Source organism: Protopterus annectens, chromosome 4.part0 (assembly GCF_019279795.1).
Source record: "Protopterus annectens isolate FY-2018-M chromosome 4.part0, PAN1.0, whole genome shotgun sequence".
NCBI lineage: Eukaryota > Metazoa > Chordata > Ceratodontiformes > Protopteridae > Protopterus > Protopterus annectens.
The window spans coordinates 1469111874-1469134189 of record NC_056733.1 but is presented as its reverse complement, the minus strand read 5'-3'; the positions used below and the strand labels follow the sequence as shown (position 1 = coordinate 1469134189).

The window sequence follows — 22316 nt, the reverse complement described above, 5'->3', positions numbered from 1 at the left end:
GTTGAGAGGTAAATAATTAGTGCTGACCAGTTCCTCAAGCATGTCACTTCAAATGTACAATTATCACAGAAACAACTAACAGGAAATGTATAAAGGTCTGAGTGCAAACTTTTGTACCATTCCTTACTGGATATGGGGAGTTGCAAATCCACTCCAAAGAAGTTACCACTCTCTGGGACCAAACCTCCACCATCAGCTCCCTCACCTGCTCTACTCCTTCCCTAGTTTGACAGGCAATATTCAGGAAAATGTAGTTGTGTTAGAAATTGCCATAATTAGAGATGTTTATACATGTCCATGCCTGTGGTATTGGCAATTACTTGTGATTTCTGTCAAAGGAGAACCAACATCCTCCCTGACTTCCAGAGCTTTGTCCCCTTCTATCTCCTACAGGGGTGGATGCCCTTCCACCTGGTCATCAGCATATACACACCAATGGTAGGACAGGAGCAACCACCTCATCAATTTTAATTTTTTCTTCCTTTCTTTTTTGTGATGCAAGACCACAGCACAAAAAGGCCCCTATATGAAGTGGAGCTCCGACCAAGAAGCTGAACCAAAAGAGACTTATTAAGCTGTGCATCATGGGGGTCAACCTGGGAAAGAACAGAGCATCCTTTAAAGGAGAAAGAGAAGAGCAAGAACTAGCAATGGATGGATACTTACCTCAACCCTAAAGAGACACCATGAAAGGAAAGCAGACAGAGAAATATTACTGCAACAGTGAACCCACTTGAACATCTACAAGTATGAGCAACTTTCTGACACAGCTGTACCACTTTCAACACAGTGTCCAGTGCTGCAACAGTGTGAATTTACTGAGAAGAGTCCATAAGCTTATAGATCTTGGGGATGGTTAGAATTAAGGAGTTGGTTGCAAGAGGTCTCATAAGATGGCTGTAACAAATCTCACCCTTGTCTTGGAGGAGATAACTAGGTTGTTATATGTTTTGGAAAAGTGTGAACTGATGACCATGTAGTTGCTTCCAAAATGGACTAAGTGTTACACTCTTAGAAAGACAGTGGTGATTACAGAGGGTACAGTAGAATGTGACCTCCTTTGCCCTAGGATAGTCTTGTCATGGAATGAAAGGAAGAAGGATATGCAATGAAATGCCTAGTTAGAAACTGTTTGCTTAGAAATACGGCTGCCCTCCTACAATATGCAAAGGACACTGCTTTCATGGTTTCCTTTATTTTGTCCAAATGATCTCTCATATCTAGTGACTGCAAGATCCTCTCCCCTTTATTTGGAGAGGGAGCCAGAGTAAAAGAAAAGAAAAAACAAGGAAGTAAATGGCCTGATTCAGGGATACCTCACTACTTCAGGTAAGAAGGAGGGGTTAGTGCTAATTGCGACTGTCCATGGAAGATGAGAAAGGACTGCCTGTACCAGAGAGCCTGTTCATCTGATATACTCCTGGTAGAAGTGATGGCCACTAAAAGCAGTTTCTAATAACTGATATCTGAGGTGAGCAGCAGCAGCAGTTGATTCAGAAGAAGTCAGTGTTACTTTTCTAAGACATAACCAAGGTTTCACACATGATGGTGAAAGTTATTTCTTATGAGGATTTAGATGCAGGACCCACTCAGGAATTTCTTAAAGGAAATTTAGAACAGAAGAGAGGGTTCCCAAAGCAGGCAAGCTGAAGTAAAAACATACAAACATTGAACAAAGCACAAGACATTTTTATTGTAAAGATCCGACAAGTAACTTAGGGCCAAGAAAACCACAGACTAGGTCCGGTTCTTGCCTCTCCTATGACACCAAAAGGACACATTTTTTCCATTCTGGTAGGTATGATTCCCTTATATTAGGTTCCTTAACCTCCCATAAGTCAAAACATATCCTCAGGAAAACAAGTTTTGACAGAATGAGTGCTAGGTCACTCAAGCTGTCAGACTTAAGGAATAAAAGACCCCTTGTTTTGAGTCAAAAGGATCACAAACTGAGGCAACATTAAAGGCTCTGCACTTACCATACTCATTAGGAGGTAGGACCAGTGAAAGTTTAGTCAACGGGTGCTATTTGTCCTTCATTATCTTTTTTAACATGAGGATAGTGACTGGATGGAAAGATGTGCAAAAACAAGCCTATCCAACTGATACAGAAGGCATTTGTTAGCCAGACCACTGGAAGGTGCATACTACTGCACATTTTGTTAGCTGGTCTGTTTTCTGGAGAGGCAAAATGCTTATTTCTGTCGCACCCCTACCTGCTGGCCATATCCAGGAAAATATCCTTGTCTAACATCCGCTTGTGAGGATCCCTTCTGTTCTGCTCAGATGATCTGCCAGTATGTTGTCCTGAAATGGATACAGGATGTGCTGAGGGTCACATCTGACTCCTGGGCCAGGATCCAGGCCTCCTTGGCTAGCATGTACAGAAGGTAAGAATGTGCTTCTTCTTACTTAGTGATGTACCATACCACTGTGATGTGGCCTGTGAGTATGTGCAATATTCCATGTTTCTAAATTTGTTCCAGGACCTTCACAGCCAGACTAACTGCCATAAATTCCTTTACATGGCTATGTCTTTTATTCTGTAGCTTGTCCTAAATCCCTTGAACACACAGACCTTCGGAATAAGGCCTCTAGCTGTTTGATGCTTCATCATATTTAACAGCATCTCTCCAAAAGAAACTTTTTCTACTGGAGAATCAGAGGAGTCCTCATCAGCCACAAAGACTTGGCTGCGAGAGTGCATTTGAGAGAAGTAGCCCACAGTCAGACGCCTCCTTATCTTCAGAGGAAGATGAATCCACAGCCATCTTTTTTTGGGGGGTGGTGAAAAGAGAAAAGGACAAGGCTTCAGAGCTGTAATGGCCGTAAACTATGAGAGAAGTTCATCTACTCCTTTTCCCTGGAAGAGGAAGGAAGAGGTTGAAGGGAAGCAACATTTTTTTTTTTTATGCTTCTTTGGTGTGACGTCCGCCTGTACTAGGCATGGTGGCTCCTTACTCTGAAGTACCTTGATTAGTTTGTCTTGGATATCTTCCTTAACCACGATCCGAGGGATACCTATGGTCCATCCGAGGAGATGATTTGTGATTCACATTTGTCTGCAGAATCCTCAGCCATCAAGGCCCCTGATGCCATACAGACCTCCAGCAAGGTCTCAGTAGACGGCATCTAAGTAGGAATCAGACATTCAATGGTCTCCAAAACCTCAGCTGGTACAATGGAGTCAGAAGAGGCCAACAGAGTCTCTGGCATCAGCCTTTTAAGCATTTTTTGAAGTGGTGAAGGTACACTCAGGGAAGCAGAATCCGCCATATTGGAGTGGGTCAAGCAATTGAGATACTGGATCTCAAGGAAAGTGTCAATAGAAGACAAACAGGACTGCAAGATCTTAAGGACTGGCAGATGGAGCAAGCTTTGTAGTGTTCCACTTATAAGCAAAAGAGACAAGGGGTGTTCAAGTCTTTGTACAGGATTTGCCTACCATACTTGCACTTCCCCCTCCTAACAGACATCTAATATCAGCAAGAAAAAATAGTTAAGAAATAAAAAGGAAAGTTCCTAAATGGGTACTTGAAGCAATAGTACCAACGAGCAAACAATGATCAGTCCAATGGATACATGACCTGTGTTCAGGCTGACAGTGAGACAGTCTAAGGAACTGCACTTGTACATTTATCTATATATCACTATGCTTGTGAGTTGAGGTCACACATTGGATGTACGGTCCTGGGAAGGTAAAGCTTGGTACCCCAACCAGATGACAGCAGTGAAAACCCATGTGTTAGGAATACTTCAACAGAGAGACATCAGTACTAAACTAGTAATAGCTCTGACCACAGGCTCACAGAGGAAACACCATATTCTGCTGGACTGCCCTGACAAGTGTGGATGGAAGTTAAAGTAGCTGTTTAACAGATATTCTGAACTAAAATATTTCTAAAGAAGGTTTCTGTAGTGACTGCTACTCTCACAGAATGACCAATTTAATGTCTATTTTTCATGGAAATCATAGCAGAAATAGCTACTCTTAGAATTTATTTTGACACCATCTGCCTTGATTTTCTAGTTTAGAGGAGATACAGAGCGGTTATGAACTCCTGAAGGTCTTTCTTCTACCAGATAATACCTGAACTGCTTATGGTTTGGGGAGATAAGACTGGTAGTTGAGCAGCTTAGTACAGAACAATTTTAGAAGAAAGTATTCAGCATAACAACAGGGACTAGTCCTTATATACACTTTGCCCTGCAGGAAAACTGCATACGTTTTACTGCCATTACTACAGAAATGTGACCAAAAAGGCTTCTAATCACAAACACTATTTAGAATACGCTCTAGAAGCCTGTTCGGTCGTATTTATTTTATTACAAGTTTTACCTACTGCCATTAGTGTCTGCAACCCAAAGATTTTGTGGGCATATGTAATAGCCAAGGGTATTTTCCAAGACAAATTCATGGAACAGGAAAAGGTCAGTTCAAAGAGAAGTAGGTTAGCTTCTTGTTAACAGGGCAAAGGGACTATGCTGGTTATGCTGGGATAACTGGTTTCCTAGGGATTTCAGGTTGATCACTACTTTCAAGAATAATTTTACTACAGGACAAAAGACAAAGAAGTGTTTACTTGTGGAACTGGCAATGGAGGGACTGGGCGCGGGTAGCAGAGGAGTGAGCAGCCAATGTTGGCTTGCCCATTCTGGAGGGAGGCATCTTGGGTCACTGCACTTGCAATTACCATGGAATGAACTGTCCAGTGAGTACTGCACTGCAAGCAGTTTGCCACTTAGGTGGAAGGTTGCTCGTGCAAAAGTGTACATGCGCTGCCCCAGGCAGCTGTAGGGGAGCACACAGGCTGCTGGGGGGGGGGGGGGTGATTAGGACAGTCAACAGAATCTTTTGATTGGCCTGGTCTAACACCAACCTTTCACTGTCACTGGAGAATGAATGGGTTTGACAACTCTCACCCCGATGGAACAACAAATGGTTCACAACTGGGTGTAAGAATGGGGGAGACTGAACTGATCAACTGACGTGATAGCATATCAGGTTGGAAACAATCCTAAAGAATGTCAAGTTCTAGCCTCTAGGAAGCTAGCTTGAGGTTCCTGTAGTTCAAGCGTATCAATCTGCCTACCTATTCATCCAGGTATGGCTATGTGAAAGTGAGTACATTTATAAGGAGCTGAAAATATCTACACCAAGTCTGATGTCAAAACACTAGAAACTAAGACAGTGATGAGACAATACTCCACAAATTGCATCATGTTATAAAGCACAGATATGTGAGCACACTCACTGTAACAGTACAACAGCCTGCTGATAATCTTTAATTTAAATAGTAGGCCTGCAGAGAAAGGCAAATGTGCAAGTTGTATAGGCTGGCATTGTTTTGGCCAATAAGAGCAGTTTGAAGAATGGCAGAAATCACTGTTGCAGAAGTATCTGTGACTATCTGCCTAGCCAGCCTGACTCTCTGGGCTCTGTGGATGAAATGGAATAGGATGATTCCTCCAAATTAAAAGCAGATGTCATTCTTCCTTGCTATTGAAAGTAAAAGATATGTTCTATAAATGGAAGAGTCACTTCTCATTTGCTCTTCTTATGGAACACACAATACCCCAAATTTCATGCAGAGAGGCCCTTACTGCCCTTCACAGCCTCCTAATGATATTTCCGGTCCATTGCTCCTGAAAAGAATGAGTAAAACACACAGGTGGCTTAAGGGATTGGGGGTGAGTTGGGCATATGGTGAGCCAGGGTCCATTTTTCATTTGAGTCACTCTTCACTCTTGATTTAAAAGAGTTGTCAATCTGGCCCCAGGTCTCCTCAGCTTACCCTTCTTGCCATGCTAACACCAATTTGCTTTTAGTCTGCTGGTCTTTGGTCTGGCATCAGTACAAAATGTACTGTTTTGAAGGATAGCTCCGATATCATCACGGAACCGGAGAATAGAAAAAAAGTGTTTTATCATCTTTACTGTCTTCGTCTTCACTTGTATTTTTTCTAAGAAGCTCCATTCTATCAGAAGACCAAAAAGGAAACTTTTGTCCATGAGAATATTATGCAGTCCCTCCATGACATCCTACTGCAATGTCTGGATCCTCAATCAAACATGCCATTTGATTACAGATCATGACACTGCCATCCTAGAAGAGGCATCTACCATTTTGTATACATGTCTTTCACATGCTTTTCCACTTTCTGTCCTTTGTCGGTCAGCCTTGAAATTTGCATATAGAGGGTCTTGTCCTTAACCTCTGATGCCAAATCATCCACCTGTTTTAGGATTTCACACTGATATTTTGCCATGAGATTGGCAATTAATCATCCTGAAAGTTAGAGTGGCCAACCTTTTAACCTTCCCTCCTAACATCAGGGCTCAGTATTAATTTAAACCCTATGGTTGTGTCCAGGGAAATGACTATAGGGTCTGCCACAGAGTGCTTGTAAAAATATTAGAAAAATCTATGTTTCCTTTAAAACTGGTCAGACATCTTGGGCACTACACTCAAAGAATCTGGTGCCAAGGATGCTGCCAAAAAACATGTCCTCAAATGTTTCAAACTTTAAAAAGACAACTGTGGGCTTTGGTTTATTTAAGCCTAGAACTTCCACTTAATGTTCTCTTATAAGGTTAACACTGTCAGCAAAGTGAGTCTCTTCAAGAGGCCCCAAACACAACAATAATGTTTACTCATCATCAAGAGTCCTAAACAAAAGGGGGAAGAAAAGTGAGCTGTATAATGTAGGTCCACATAATTTTCTGAAGAAGACCAACTCCCTGGAAGGGGAAGATGTGCTTTTTCTCTTGCTGGGCTGGATGTGCAAATTAGAGGGATGACAGAAAGCCTGTTTTGTATTTTGCTATATGGTAAACAGTTCCTCCATTAGTCTTCTAACATCTTGCATAGCTGGACCTATTTAGGGTAATGGGTCCTGAACAGTTTATACAGTGGTTGCATATACTGGTTGTATGTATACACCTTCAGAAGCAGACACCTGCTAGGAGTAGTAACCCTTACAAATTGGACCTTTTTGTATAACTGCCATGATCTTCCACTTTGTCTTCTAATCTACTCTGAAATGCAAACAGAGCCATTATAGTTGAAACCTGTCCATCTGACTGCTTCACTCCTCTGTCCAAAGCCCCAACATTCGAGTCAATGTAACTTCTGTTTCTAGTGCACCAACACCCTGGTACTATATGTAGGAGGGTGTGCAGCTGCCATGTCCATCTTTGAAGGAGATGGACAGCGTCTGTTCAATGAAGTAAGGACGATGAATGGGGAATGGGAAATGACCTGACTAGTGGCAGTGTCCTTGGTCCTATCAGATGTTATACAACACCTTCCTCTCGTTAGCATCTCTGTTAACATCCTAGTGGCAAAGCTCTTTTTTGTGCACCTTTTCAGGGGGTTGGAATCCCCCCAACCATGTGGATGGCTGTTCCATGCCCCGCATAACAGTATCTACTTCCTTTGAGTTTAACACCAAAAGTAAACAAGTTTTCCTACTTCTCAGGGTTTTAAGCATAAAACCTTCAAAAATCTGTCAATTTACTGAGAATTGGAAGGCTCCCAAAAAAAGTAAGTATTTAGAAAGGAAATCCCTATACCACATATAGCACATACAGCTACAAAGGCATAGCCAGGAAAACAAAAATGGTTTCTTTACATTTTTTTTCACCAGCAAATGAACACAAGATAATCAAATTATGAGAAGAAATAAAAACAAAGATTTGTCCAGCAAGGAACTTTATTTTGCTTAGTTCCTATAAAGGAGCTCTACAGTGTAGACAAGACTAAGTGACCAAGAATTTTCTTACCAAGACATGGCATATGTATGCAGGAATACAGGAAAAAAATACCTGAATTGCATGGGCACATTGTCTCTTTTACTAGTGACACAGTCTTGCATGACTGTGGTGAGGAAGAGTCAGCCTGTGCAAAGAGATAAGCAGGGACCCAAGACTTGGGCTGCCTGGGCTAATTTCCACTGGTAATGAATACTACTGCAACAATGATCCACATGAAGACCTTTCTTACTCGCTCAAGTATTTACCAACCTATTCCTACAGAGAATTGTAATGGAGTGTATAGGGCAGTCTCATCTGTAAGTTGACAGGGAATTTTGGAAAAACAAAAAAACAAAACATTAAATTGCACCAACTCCTGTACATACTGAGGTATCAATGTGGTAACGGCAGGCACTGCCCACAGCAGCAATGCATTCATTATTTTTTATTTTCTTCTTTTCAGCAATTACAGAAATTGGAGCGGAGGCCTGCATGAATGGCAGCAACAAACAGCTTAATGTGGGATTATTTCTTACAAAAATCGGTTATCTTTATCTGTGGGCAGAGGTAACAGTACACATGGCCCACACTAGTGTTCCAGTCATTACATTTCTTTTTATTACTATTACAATTACAGTGACTGGGCTGGGGATGTGTGGCTCTTCACAGATCTGTGCTTTCTGGCAAAAGACTGGGATAAATGTAAATGCAACTTACCAGTGTCCACGGATATTATTTTTCTTGCAGGTTTCTCTACCAGGATACCAGATATACTGGTATCTTCAAAAGTGGCAGTCGTCCATCAGTTTTCTCTGACAGAACAGATAATTTGATCTGTGGCCAATAACAGTAATAAACAATACCCACAACAGTGATTCATTCATAAATATATTTTTACAAGTTTTTGCAGTGGGGTAAGGCTGTGAATGATAGAAGCTCAGTTGATCTAAGTTTGCTGGCAACAGACACTTCAGGAACAGCTTATCTTACAAGTATTTATATTTGCATTTCTTCCATTAACTTAACTTTGCATTTATTATGCAAACAAAGCTACTTAAATGAAGAAATGCAAATACAAGTTTCAAGGACTTTTTCTCCTGTAGGTTTCACTGGAATTATACTAGACATGCTGATATTTGTGGACAGGGGTAACACAATACAACTTTCACAGTTGCTTTTTAACAATCCATTTGTTTTTTAAATAATTACAGTGATCAGAATGACAGGTGTAGCTGTGAATTACACTGATCAAGGTGGAAGGGGTGTAGCAGTGAATTTCAGCACCAAACTAAAATACACAACTATGGCCATTACTTCTGTAATTTCTTTATGATCACGGTCTACCTTATTCATAAGTAAAGTCTGTTTAATACTAACATTTTGGCATAAAGTTCTCAACATATACATGAATATATCCGGTATTCGTACTGTACAATAAATGAAGATGGTCTGCAACTCCAAAAACAAAATGCAAAAAAAAAAATCAACATAAATATAGAATCTTAATTTCAACACAAAACAAAAGGAATAATAACTGCAAACACATACTTCCAGTTTCCTACCAGGATTTACAATCATAATGTTTCCACCAAGAAAATAAAATATGAAGTAAGCAACATCTGCAGAAACTCATAATTAAGGCTTCCAGAAATTGTAATTCTGCAAAATCTGTAATGGAAACTTGTTTTATAATAAATCCTGGCAGTGGCACCAAGTGTTCCAGTGAAGCTGCTTGTAAGTCTTTGCATACAGAGCCCTGGAAGGTCCCCACAAATGCATTATTTTAGCAGGATGCAATCTATCACTGTCTATACTGGCCATCCTCGGGTAACTCTATAACCAGTAAGCTACTCAAGTGTGGACATAATGGATAGCTGTCAGTCTCTGGGAAAAGTGTGGCTAACTGCCACTTAGTATTAATGTAAAAGACAGTTTTCAGAAGTAATTTTATACTATGAAAACCAAAATGGACATTATCAGGGATGCAATAGCTGTTTCAACATGCATAGCTTTCTACAATATTTAACTTCAACAACTTACCTCCAATTTCAAGCATGGACTCATCCCCAGTCTGTAGGACCTGTAGTACAGGAGGGACCTTCTGTTTGGCTTCTAGTAACAAAGCTTTCAGATCCATCAACACAGACTCATCTGAAAGGCAAAAGTGCAGAAAAAACAGTTATGTATAAATTAGTGCTACATTCCAGACACAACATTACGCTTAATATGTCTCCATTTATTTTGTACTACTGCAGACAAAAGTCTCTCTTGGAAAAAGGCCAATAGAACAATACATCTTGGAACAATCAGGTATGCAGTCAGGGCAAAAATGGAAAAAAAAATGTACCAGGACATCTCATAAACCAGAAAAAATATCAACATGCTCAGTCACAGTTTCAGTTAACCAGGAAGAGCGTTTGCAGTTGCAGCAAAGGTGTATAAACTGAAAATGATGCATTAATACTATCCTGGAATTAAGAAGTTATGTACCTACCATAACGTTCCATGTTAGTTGTCTTCTCTCGCCTTCTTTCTTGCTTGATGGGTTCGGAGCCGATCCCTCGGCTCCGACTCGGCACTTGCTTTAGCTCGAGAACTCCTTTTACCAGCTCGAGGCAGCCCCATATCCCATGATGCAAGGCAGGAAGTACCCAGATCTCGTTTGTTGACAAAAGGGCAATAACACCAAGCATAAACAATACTTCCCAAAGGAAGAAGAAACTTACAAATGGAAAAAGGACCAGGTCTGAATGGTCTTTAGTATTATAGTTTCTTATACAAGGTCTGTCCAGGCCAGGGGAAGGAGGGAGGGTCAGAAAGAAGGCGAGAAGACAACTAACATGGAAGCGTTATGGTAGGTACATAACTTCTTAATGTTAAGTTGTCAATCTCGCCTTCATTCTTGCTTGATGGGACCGCCCCTAGCACCTCTATCCTGGGTGGCTCAATGGAACAAACTCTTGAGGACTGTAGAGCCAAAACTGGCTCTGTCCCTGGAGGCCAAGTCCAATTTGTAATGGGAAACAAAAGTGTGAGGAGTGGCCCAAGTGGCGCTGCACAAATAGTGTCTAAAGGCAGTCTAGCTTGAAAAGCTGTAGAAGTAGCTAAACTCCTAGTTGAATGTGCTTTAGGTTTTGAGCACAGCTGTTTTCCCCTGATCGTATAAATTTCAGTGATGACCGAAGAAAGCCATCTGGACAAAGTCACTTTAGAAACAGGAAGGCCTTTTTATTATCCGCATAGGAAACAAAAAGTTGATCAGATTTTCTAAATTTTTTGTTCTGTCCAAATAATATCTAAGCTGACGGTGGACGTCAAGATAATGTAGCTTTTGTTCAGCTCTATCTGAATAGTTAGGAAAAATACAGGAGATCAATAGATTGATTCAGATTGTTTTTGAGCGACCTTAGGTAAAAAGGATGGGTTAGTTCTCAAAGATACTCTGTCTTTGTGAAAAATCAAATACGGGGGTCGAACCGAAAGAGCATGAAGTTCAGACACCCTCCTGGCAGATGTAATAGCCACTAGGAATAAAGTTTTCCAAGAAAGATATTTCAGGGAACAAGAAACAGCTGGCTCGAAGGGCGGAAGAATCAAGGATGTCAGCACTAAATTTAAATCCCACTGAGGGGGAGGATTCCTGATTTGAGGCTTTAGTAGTATAATTCCTTTCAAAAGGCCCTGCAGAGCCTATGGGACATAATATTATGATCTGCTATCCCGACATGAAAATTAGAAATAGCAGCCAACTGAACTCTGACTGTGGAAGAAGAGGAGCCTGCATGGAAAATCTCTGCTAAGAAGTCCAGAACTGCCTGAACAGGGGCAGTAAAAGGATCAATATTTTGGGCCTTAGCCCAATAAGAGAAACGTTTCCATTTGCTTGTGTAAATCCTCCTGGTAGAGGATTTTAGTGAAGTTACTATGATATCTCTAACTGGGTTAGAGATCAAAGGAAGCCTGGCTAAGGAAGGAAGTGGAGCAACCATGCTGTGAGGTTGAGAGAAGGGATTGACCGGTGCAGCTGACCGGATTGGTGAATCAGTAGATCTGGCACTGGGTCCAGATGCCACGGCTGCACCAAAAGGTGATGATGGAGGAACGGGAACCAAACTTGTCGAGGCCAGTAAGGGGCAATGAGAATCAATTTGGCTCTCAAAACGGTAGCTTTCTGGATCACCTGAGGGATCAGAGGAAAAGGAGGGAAGGCATAAAGAAGTCCCTGGGGCCAATCCTGGGTCAGAGCGTCTCTGGGGGGATGGCCTGATAGAGGGAAGAGGCTGAAGAAGTCTGGACATTTGCTGTTTTGGGGAGTAGCAAAAAGATCGCAACATGGATGACCCCATTCCAGAAAAATCTCTTCCGCTATGGATTGCTTGAGAGACCACTCATGAGGCATGAGAATAGCTCTGCTCAATCTGTCCGCTATAATGTTGGTTTTCCCAGGGATATGCGTTGCTACCAGAAACCGATGAGAGGAGATCGCCCATTGCCATAGTCTGAGCGCTTCTCGACACAAGGGGTAGGACTTGGTTCCGCCCTGTTTGTTGATATACCAAACTACAGACATGTTGTCTGTGTGGACTGCAATTGTCCCTACGGGAAGAAAGTCGTTGAGGGCTTGCAACGTTAAAAGCACTGCTCTCATCTCCAGGACATTTATGTGCAGATGGTACTCGAACGGTTGCCACGTCCCATGAACCATCCTGCCCTGATAATAATGACCCCCCCACCCGATCAGGGAGGCATCCGTGGTGACAGTGGCTATCGGGGACGGAGGTACAAAGTACCTGCCTTGGTGAACCTGAGACGATGTGATCCACCAAGCAAGATGTTCTTTGCATGTTTGTGTCACCAGAATCTGGTGACGCATTGGGAGTTGCTGGTATGACCACTGTGTGAACAGCATCCACTGAAGGAGGCGCATGTAGAATCGAGCCAGGGGAAGAAGAGTGATGGCCGCAGCCATAAGACCTAACACCTTTAGAACCATTCTGGCCTGTACCTTCTTGCTGGCCAGAATGATCCTGACATGAGTCTGAATGTCTGAAACTCTTTGTTCTGTAAGGGTAGCTGACATCTGAACAGTGTTTAAGTTTGCGCCTATGAAGGTAATAGACTGGCAGGGCGATAAGGATGATTTTTCGTAGTTGACTGAGACGCCCAAATGAGAACAAAGGTCTATTGTGTAATCCCTGGCTTGTATAAGCTGATGCCTGGTGGTGGCTGACAGGAGCCAGTCGTCGAGATACGGAAACACCTGGAATCCTTGAAGTCTCAGGTGAGCCGTGACCACTGCCATGCATTTGGTGAACACTCTGGGGGCTGTAGTGAGACCAAAGGGCAGGGCTCTGAACTGGAAATGACTGGACCCCAGCCGAATGCGGAGAAATCTCCTGGAGCGTCTGTGAATTTTGATGTGATAGTACGCATCCTGAAGATCTATTGAGCACATCCAGTTGTCCTTCTGTAAGAAGGGTAGAATTGACTGAAGAGTGACCATTCGGAATCTTGTCTTCCTGACAGACTTGTTGAGTCTGCTGAGATCCAATATTGGTCTCCAGTCTCCCGTCTTTTTGGGGACCAAAAAGAACCTTGAGTAGATTCCGGGCTCTGAATGGTCTATAACTGGCTGAATGGCTCTTTTTTGCAGTAGTTTTGTGATCTCTAACTCTGCAATGTCCCTTAGACCGGGTGGTACATCTGGAAGGGAACTTGAGGGGAAGGGACTTTCCTCGAAAGGAATTATGTAACCCTTGGATATGATCGACTGTACCCATCTGTCTTGAGTGAGGGAATGCCAGGCTTCTGGGTACAGTGATAATCTTCCCCCGACTGCCTCCAAGGAGGGACAGCCGGGCAACACCTCAGGGATGCTGAAAGGGCTTCTCAGGAAGAGACTCCCTGTTGCCCTGATTCTTGGGACCCCCTCTGCCTCTAGAGCGGCGTCTGTTGTTGTTACCCCCTCTGCCTCTAGGGGTAAACTGACCACGTGAATCCGGCGTGACTCCTTGAGATTTACGGAACCACATCTTCCCACCCTTCTGTCCTTTGGGATAAGGCCTAGAAGGGTGGAAAAACGGACTCCAACAGCAGAAAGAGTCTTGCCGTCCTGCTCACACCTGGTCAAGGTTTCCTTCACCTGAGGGCCAAACAAAGCTGACCCATCAAAGGGAGAATTTGTGAAGGACGCCTTAAAGGATCCGCAAAATCACATAGCCGCATCCAGGCTTGGCGTCTAAGAGCCACACCTGTGCCTGCAGCTCTACTCGCTCCATCAGCAGCATAAGATATTAGCCGCATGGAGGAATTAGCAATGGAATTGAGGGTTCCTAGCTGCGAAGCAATCTTTTCTTGGGCCCCTGCAGCTGTAGGATCCTGAACTACTTCTCCCAGCTCCTTCAGGATATCTCTCTGGAGTCTGGTGAAGTGACAAAGATAATTCAGCGAACGCATAGCAAAGGTCGCTGAGGAAAACATCCGCTTGCCGTACCTATCCATGGTCCTAGAGTCCTTGTTAGGAGGATGGACAGGCACGGAAGGATCTGCAAGTTCCTTTTTGGTGGCCGCAGCCACCACCATGGCATCAGCGGGTACACCCTTGGTAAGGAATTGTTTGTCACTAGGGGCAGTTATAAATTTAGAAGGCCTCCTAGGGACTGGCTCTACAGAGTCAGGAGCTGTCCACGCCTTCGAGCTATAACCTGCATAAGGGGTCGAAGGCGGAGACACCCAGGAGGTGGAGGGCCGAGATCCAAACGCCTCTAGGTATACTGACTCATCCTCAGAGGGATTGTTGGTGGGCCAGTTTCCCCTCTGTTTCAGAAGTTCTAGGATGTCTGAGAAGGAGACATCCTCAGAGGGGATCTAGGGATCCCTCTGACTCATCAAAGTCAGTATCCAGTGACAGACTCAGGGAGTCTACATGCTTCCTCTTACAAGTCCTCTTCCTAGGAGGATCTCCCGAAACATCAGGAGAATCCTCGGAAGAGGGGAAATTCCCAATGGGGAAACCTGAGGCGGAGGATCTCTGGGTCCTGTAGCAAGAGAAGTGGCAGAGATGTCAACAGGTACAATAGAGGGAGGAGCTACGGGAAGAGACTGCTGACTGATACCAGTGGCCAGTACACTCTTCATCACCTCGAATGCTCCCCTCCCAGGCAGGTCCGAGAGACCCCGCTCAAGAGCTAGGAACTCCGGGGCCACCGAAGGGAAGTCTCGAGGCAGATGTCGGAGCCGAGCTCACCAAGGCCGAGGCTCCAAGGGGAAGAGCGGGTTCGGACAAGGGTCCGATGCCACTCACCCCTCGGAGGAGACCATGGAAGCCCGACCACGAATCCCTCTAAGGAAGAGGAGATAAGAGTAGGGGCTGAAGGAACAGAAGGGGTATCCGCCCTCCAGCCGTAGCAGTAACCATGCCCGAAGACTCCAACTCCAAGCTCTGAGGTAGAGTTGAAGGAGGAACTGTAACGGGGTGTGGACCAACAGTCGCCTGCTGAGACGGACTGTGTAGCATTTGGGCCAGTACCTGTGACTTGAGCAATCTACTGACCACTCTCTCTAGGTCATGGTCTGACAACCTGGATGACCTTGAAGATCGGCTCCGATGGCTCCGTTCCGATAGAAGAGGCGAGGCCGGAGCCGAAAGTATCGGCTCCAAGGAAGGGGACCTCGACCTCTTCCTGGAATGGGTCATCGGAGCCGATATTACTGATCCTGTCGGCACCGATTTCTCGGAGCCGGCAGAACGCCTCGATGTATCGGCTCCAGCCGGAGCCGACACAGCCACCAAAGTAACGGTGTCGGAGCCCATCGGAGCCGACACCGATGCCTGTGCCACATGGGTGTCGGAGCCGATCGGAGCCGACACCGATGCCCGTGCCACGTGGGTGTCGGAGCCGGTCGGAACCGACACCACAGTGGTCAAAGCAGATTCGGCACCGATAGCCATCGGCGCCGAAAGCTTAGTGGATCCAGAATCGGCTCCAGCCGGAGCCGATCTCGACTCTATACGAGTCGGAGCCGAGGCCACAGGCTTAGAAACAGAAGCCTGGGTCTTGGCAGATTTAGTTGATTTTTGTGGGGCCGACTTAGCCGGAGAGCCCTCCGGCTTAAGAAGACCCCTGAGAATCAACTTATTCCTTCTCTCCTGCAGGACTCTCTGGCTGAAGGAGTGACAAATAGCACAGGAGTCCTGCAGGTGAAGAGGGCCTAAACAGTACAGGCAAGAAGTGTGACCGTCTGTCAGAGACATCTTCTGACAGCACGAGTCACACTTCTTAAAACCTGAAACCCTCTCTTTAGACATGGTGCCTAACAAAACACACACACACCAGTCCAATTAATTAAACTAATACCAAAAGGGTATTTAGTAAAAAAAAAATACCAACACACACACCCTAACAGGGGGGGGGATGGGATAGGGAAATTAACTGACTAAAATATTAAAAGAGACAGGGATTTCTGTCAGAAAAAGTTAAATTTAAAGTTAAACTATCAAAACAAAAAGTTTTTAACTAAAAAGGGGCTTAAATGTCACAAATGTGAATTACTTACCAGGAGCTGGTAAAGAGAAGACCTCCCAAGCGAAGCGGCAAACGAGATCTGGGTACTTCCTGCCTTGCATCATGGGATATGGGGCTGCCTCGAGCTGGTAAAAGGAGTTCTCGAGCTAAAGCAAGTGCCGAGTCGGAGCCGAGGGATCGGCTCCGAACCCATCAAGCAAGAATGAAGGCGAGATTGACAACTTAACATCTAGTGTTTTGTTTTGTTTTTCACTAGAGGCTACAGTGAATGATAGATGAACTGCAACTGTACTTTCAGACTACAGTCAAATGCAATTCCCACTTTATCTTTATTAGCAGCAAATTCAGAATGACACAAGGGATAATTGCACTATTCAACCTGGAAAACAATCACTGAGCCACTGTCATGGCTGCAATACTAATTATATCTGAGAGTCCAGCTGTCCAGCAAATTAGTGAGCAGCAGACTTCAACCAGGGGCAGGAATGCATTCAAACCTCTGTCTGTCAATATACAATTGTCCGAACTCAGCAAAATATATTCCAAAGTGCTGTGTATGCTGCTACACCTTTATGAGGTATCAAGGTATTCTGAGCCCATATTTGTAGCTGCTATGATTTATTGTGATTTCTGTACTTGTTTCACCAGCTACATGTGAACCTAATACTTGGTTTCAACTGAAAACTTTGCTTGAGCTGGAAATACTATTTTATTTTATTTACTTTTTGGAATTAGTACTATAGCTACCAACTGCAAGATTAACACTACAATGTAAAATTATATTTAACACAAACATCAGTTGTGCAGGTTAGTTGATGAGCTGACCTTTATAATAACTTATCAAGTGTTGCTAGACTCTGAAAAGCAGTGCAGGAAGCATATGTGTATGCCAGTGGAGAGTGGTGACTGTGAGAAGCGACAAAAGAAAAAAAAAAGCAGAAAAGTATACCTGGGCAACAAAACAGAAAATCATGACTAGAAAAAAAAATGGAAATTTTTGAAGAGGACACCATTCACTCAGTACTACAGAAAACAAAAGAGAAGAATTATGAAGTGCAACAAAAAATGATTCTTTTTTTCAAGGAAAATAAGTTGAAGTGGTTTCAATAAAACCTGATGAAGAGAGTAATTAAACTGCTAAATTACAAACGTGTACACAGAATGTACAAGAGTTACTTAAAGGAAGACTCCATCCAGAAATTGAAAGCACATACATTTTTCATCATAAACTGATATTCTATGCACTACTAATGCATCAGAACAAGCAAGTGTTCGAGTCTTTCTTATTCTGTTTTAATTACTTTTATCCCAGATGGCCATCATGGTGACTGGCACAGGTTCACAGGTATTTCCAAAGCTACTGGTATGTCTTCTTCTGAAACCTAGCCTTGCATTCCCAAGAAGGTTGTAGCTCTTGTATTACAGGAATGCATGTCCATTGTACTTTATGTATGAACTGCCCAGTTAGACAAACATCTGCATGTTGCCCCTATCCATAAGGAACAAAGGTGCTAAACCAGGGGTGAATCTGTACTTTCTCATTCATTTGGCCAACCTATGTTTAAAATAGAGTGAGAACCATACTTTGCTTTATGTGGAAAGAAAGATGATTATATAGAACTGGTATTCCCTGTTATATACATCTATCCCTCCAAAATGTTCTGTTTATGTTGCAGAATAGATTAAGGTCTCAAGCAGGTGTTTATGCCACCACTGGACTAGCAGACATGAGGTAGGTCAGTAAGGATGGGGTTGGTTGAGGCTCTGTAACTGAGGCAGAGGTTAACTCTCAGTAGTCTGCAGGATACAGAAAAGACATGGATTTGAGATGGTCAGTTTAGCTTTTTTGATTAAGGCCTTTCATTTTCTTGTTGAGAAAGTGCCGAGGATGTTCAAGTTGTGTCCAGTGTTTGGACAGGTACATAATGAACGAGACATAATATTCAATGATCAGCCCTAAGTGCTAAATACACTAGAAGTACTGCATCCCTTGACCTAGAAGTCATACCCTTACTAATAAGCTGCACAATGAAGGACTTTCTTACAATTGTTGACACATGCTGATTGAAGTACAGTTCATTGTTTACATAAGTTTTCAGAGGTGTACTTTAAATATGATAAGTTACAGAGGACATCATGCCTGCTGAAGGATACTATTATACATTTCTTGGCATTTGGTTTTAGGCCATGTTTTTGACATCAGTTATTTGTTTGGGAAAGGCCCTCTTGGAAGATTTTGGTGTCCAATAGAGACTTTATGATGGCACCAAGTTTACAGGTCATCTGCAAACTTGGTCAGCCATAAACCTTTAACATTAGCTTTCCCCTCCAAGAAACAAATGCCAAAGAAGCGTGGCTAGAGGACTGAACTCTGGAGAGGCACAGCCACCTACCTTAACTTTTTGGATTCTATTAATAAGCCAGTTTAGTATTAAATGGGTACATACATATTTACATTTATCTGTGTGACTATTGTTTATACCAGAGTGTGACATGGTGTTAAACACCTTAGCAAGTTCTAGATATGTGGCATGTACTAATTTTCCCTCATCCAAAGCTTTAGTAACCTTCTCAGAGAAGTCGACCAGACATGATATGCCCTTAACAAAGCCAAACTATTTAATGTCAAGGGTTTGTAGGTTGCCTATCTCCTTATTTATTAAGTCCATAATGATCCTTTGCATAGCCTTACAGACGAGGCTGGTAAAACTTGTGGGTCTGTAATCACCCAGGTCTGTTAATGTCCCGACTTTCTGCAGGGGGGGGGGGGTGTCGACTGCTGCTCTCTTCCATTTGTCCAGCACAATGCTGGTTTTGGGGCTGAAATTCAATACCTCTATTGGGGGGATTTGACAGGTACATTATCCAGTCCCACAGAAGTGTTTGGACCTTGGACAGTGATGTGGGGCTTGTTAACACATGCAAACTTACACTTACATAAAAGAAAACAGATTACATTAACATGTTCGCAGTTACAAACATTATACATCACAAATACTCTTCTGTACAATATAATCAATCCAACAGTACATATATTGGTCCCATTGTTTCTTTGTAAATCATTAACTCAATCTCTCTTCCCAATCTTTTCTGACCTCCTCTGACTGATTCCTATAGTTATGGTGCAACACTTTATGTCCTACTAATTATACCTTTTAACAGCAACTTCTGTTCTAGATTCAACTGACAACTCTACTAGATCTTTTACTTAAGATTCATCTATCCATTTCACTTTGCCTATATTCAGATATCAATCTCCGATAGAAACACGGTCTCTAGCCTGCAGTCAAAATGTCTTCTTAGCCTCTTCTCATTCTATTACCTTTCCCTGTCTAAATTATTTATTCCCAATACCTTGGTTACTTTGCTAGTTTCCTCCTGTAAATTCCAGCCCCCTTTTGTTTATTCTCTATAACTCTAAATGTGTCATCCCTATTGTCAGAAACGACTTTCTCCATTCCTGTGTTGGCTTACTTCTTAGAATAATTTCTGCAACTTTATAAATACAATATTCTGTAGGACATTCTCCTCGATGATCTGCATCTAAAATCCCACTCTCTCTATTTCTTGAATTTCCCCTTGCTTCATCATCCATTTCCATGCTGAATTGTAGCTTTCTACTTGGTTATGTACAAGAGCCTTAACTGTGTAACTCTAAAATATCCCTTCAATTAGGTAATCCTAAACCACCTTGTTCTACTGGAAATATCAACTTATCCCTCTTGACTTTTGCCCTCTACCCCTCCCAGATAAAATCCTTCAATTCTTTATCGTTATCCACAACTTCTCCAGCTGATAATGTGCCTTGTGCCTGATCAGTGCATATAACTAAAGGGACTAAAAACATTTTTACTGCTTGCATCTTGCTATCCACTGACAGTTTAACAGTATTCGCATTATCTTTTGTTTACCTTCTTCCCACATATCCTTAGCTGTCATAACAGAATCCTTTTTAACTAACATGCCAAAATACTTTATTTTATCATTTCTCCATAAATATGGGTATTCCTGAACCACTTCATGTATGGGTACTTAATTTACAGCTAAAGCCTTTGTTTTATCTTCATAAAATTTTATATCACGAAAAAACCTGAAAACTGTATCAAAATGTTCCAAAAACTGAGATGTCCTTTTCTGGTTCTATCAGGTACAAAATAATATCACCTGCAAATAAGGCCAACTTTTCTTGATTACCATGCCAATTATACCCTTGAACTTCTGGTCATTTATTTTCTTTGCCAATGGTAATAAATAGAACACAAATAAAGGGGAAAGAGGACACCCCTCCTGTCTGGTTCCTCTGTTCAGACACAACTTCTAAGAGAGGAACTCTAATTTTACCTCCGATCCCTCATATACCTTCCTAATTAACCTTATTACTGTATCAGGAAATGCAAATGCTTTCATTGCCCTATTCGTTCCCTTTAAAAATACTGTTAACCAAAATCTTTCAGTTCTTCGTCACTTTCTTCCCTCCTAGCCTCCAAATTTCTACCAGAATACCATCTATTCCTGGATATTTTCCTGCAGATTAAGCATCACCGTTTTTATCTCATCAAATTTTAACTGTTAATTGTTGGGCCTCATATACCTATAACCTTGACATATTTAAGTATTCCACAAATATTTTCAATCATGCTTCTTGATTTCCACATTTCTCTGCTTTATACAAATTTTCATAAAATTTCCGAATTATCTCCAAAACCACTACAAGATGTCCGTTTTTTTCCTGTTATAAGCTCCATAAGTTTGGTTGCAACCATTTCTGCTTTCTGTTGCCTATGTCATTGTGCTAAAAGTTTGTGTGTTCTGGAGCCATTACCAAAAACACTTGCTTAAAAGCAATCTTTCTAAACTCATGCATATTATCCAGGTACTCCCTTATTTTCTCTTCAGCACTCTGCAGTTGTAACTCTTCTTGTACTGGGAGATTCCCCTTATTATGCAACACTTTAACCTTTATCATCCCCTCTAAATAATTCTTCTAACTTAACTATCTCTTTCTTACTTCTACCATATTTTTAAACTCCACTTTCACTGTATCCAAGTCACTAGCTATAACTTCTGAAGAACCTTCTATCTTCCCTAATAACTCCTGCATAATTTCCACAATGGGTCTATTTTATATGTTCGAAGTTTCAAAACTTCAAATGTCATATAATCAAACTTATATGACCGAAGTTTTAAAACTTCAAACATATAATAAAAAAAAAAAAAAGAAACTTACCTGAACGCTGTAAGCAGAGGGGCAAGCACCCCTGCACACCCCAGACAGAGTAGTGGAAGCTAGGTTAAGAAAGGAGGTGATGATTGGTGATCAGCAGTATGGTTTCATGCCAGGAAAGAGCACTACAGATGTGATGTTTGCTCTGAGAGTGTTGATGGAGAAATATAGAGAAGGTCAGAAGGAGTTGCACTGTGTGTTTGTGGACCTGGAGAAAGCATATGATAGGGTGCCTAGAGAGGAGTTGTGGTATTGTATGAGGAAGTCAGGAGTGGCAGAGAAGTATGTAAGAGTGGTACAGGATATGCAAGAGGGTAGTGTGACAGTGGTGAAGTCTACACTAAGAGTAACAGATGTGTTTAAGGTGGAGGTGGGATTACACCAAGGATCAGCTTTGAGCCCTTTCTTATTTACAATAGTGATGGACAGGTTGACAGACGAGATCAGACAGGAGGCTCCATGGACTATGATGCTTGCAGATGACATTGTGATCTGTAGTGAGAGTAGGGACCAGGTTGAGGAGACCCTGGAGAGGTGGAGATATGCTCTAGAGAGGAGAGGAATGAAGGTCAGCAGGACTAAGACAGATTATATGTGTGTAAATGAGAGGGAGGACAGATAAAGGAATGGTGAGGATGCAGGGAGTAGAGATGGCGAAGGTGGAGGAGTTTAAGTACCTGGGATCAACAGTTCAGATTAATGGTGAGTGTGGAAGAGAGGTGAAGAAGAGAGTACAGGCAGGGTGGAATGGGTGGAGAAGAGAGTCAGGAGTGATTTGTGACAGACGGGTACCAGTAAGAGTGAAAGGGAAG

The 22316-nt window shown here is 42.5% G+C and overlaps 1 protein-coding gene across 1 annotated transcript in view; it reads right to left on the bottom strand.

The window, feature by feature from the left end:
* DDX41 (DEAD-box helicase 41) overlaps positions 1–22316 on the bottom strand; it is a gene marked incomplete in the record, with an annotated part of 592639 nt that overhangs the window by 5380 nt on the left and 564943 nt on the right. Inside the window, 1 exon segment of the mRNA XM_044069314.1 lies at positions 9796–9906. Coding sequence (XP_043925249.1) covers positions 9796–9906 — 111 coding nt within the window.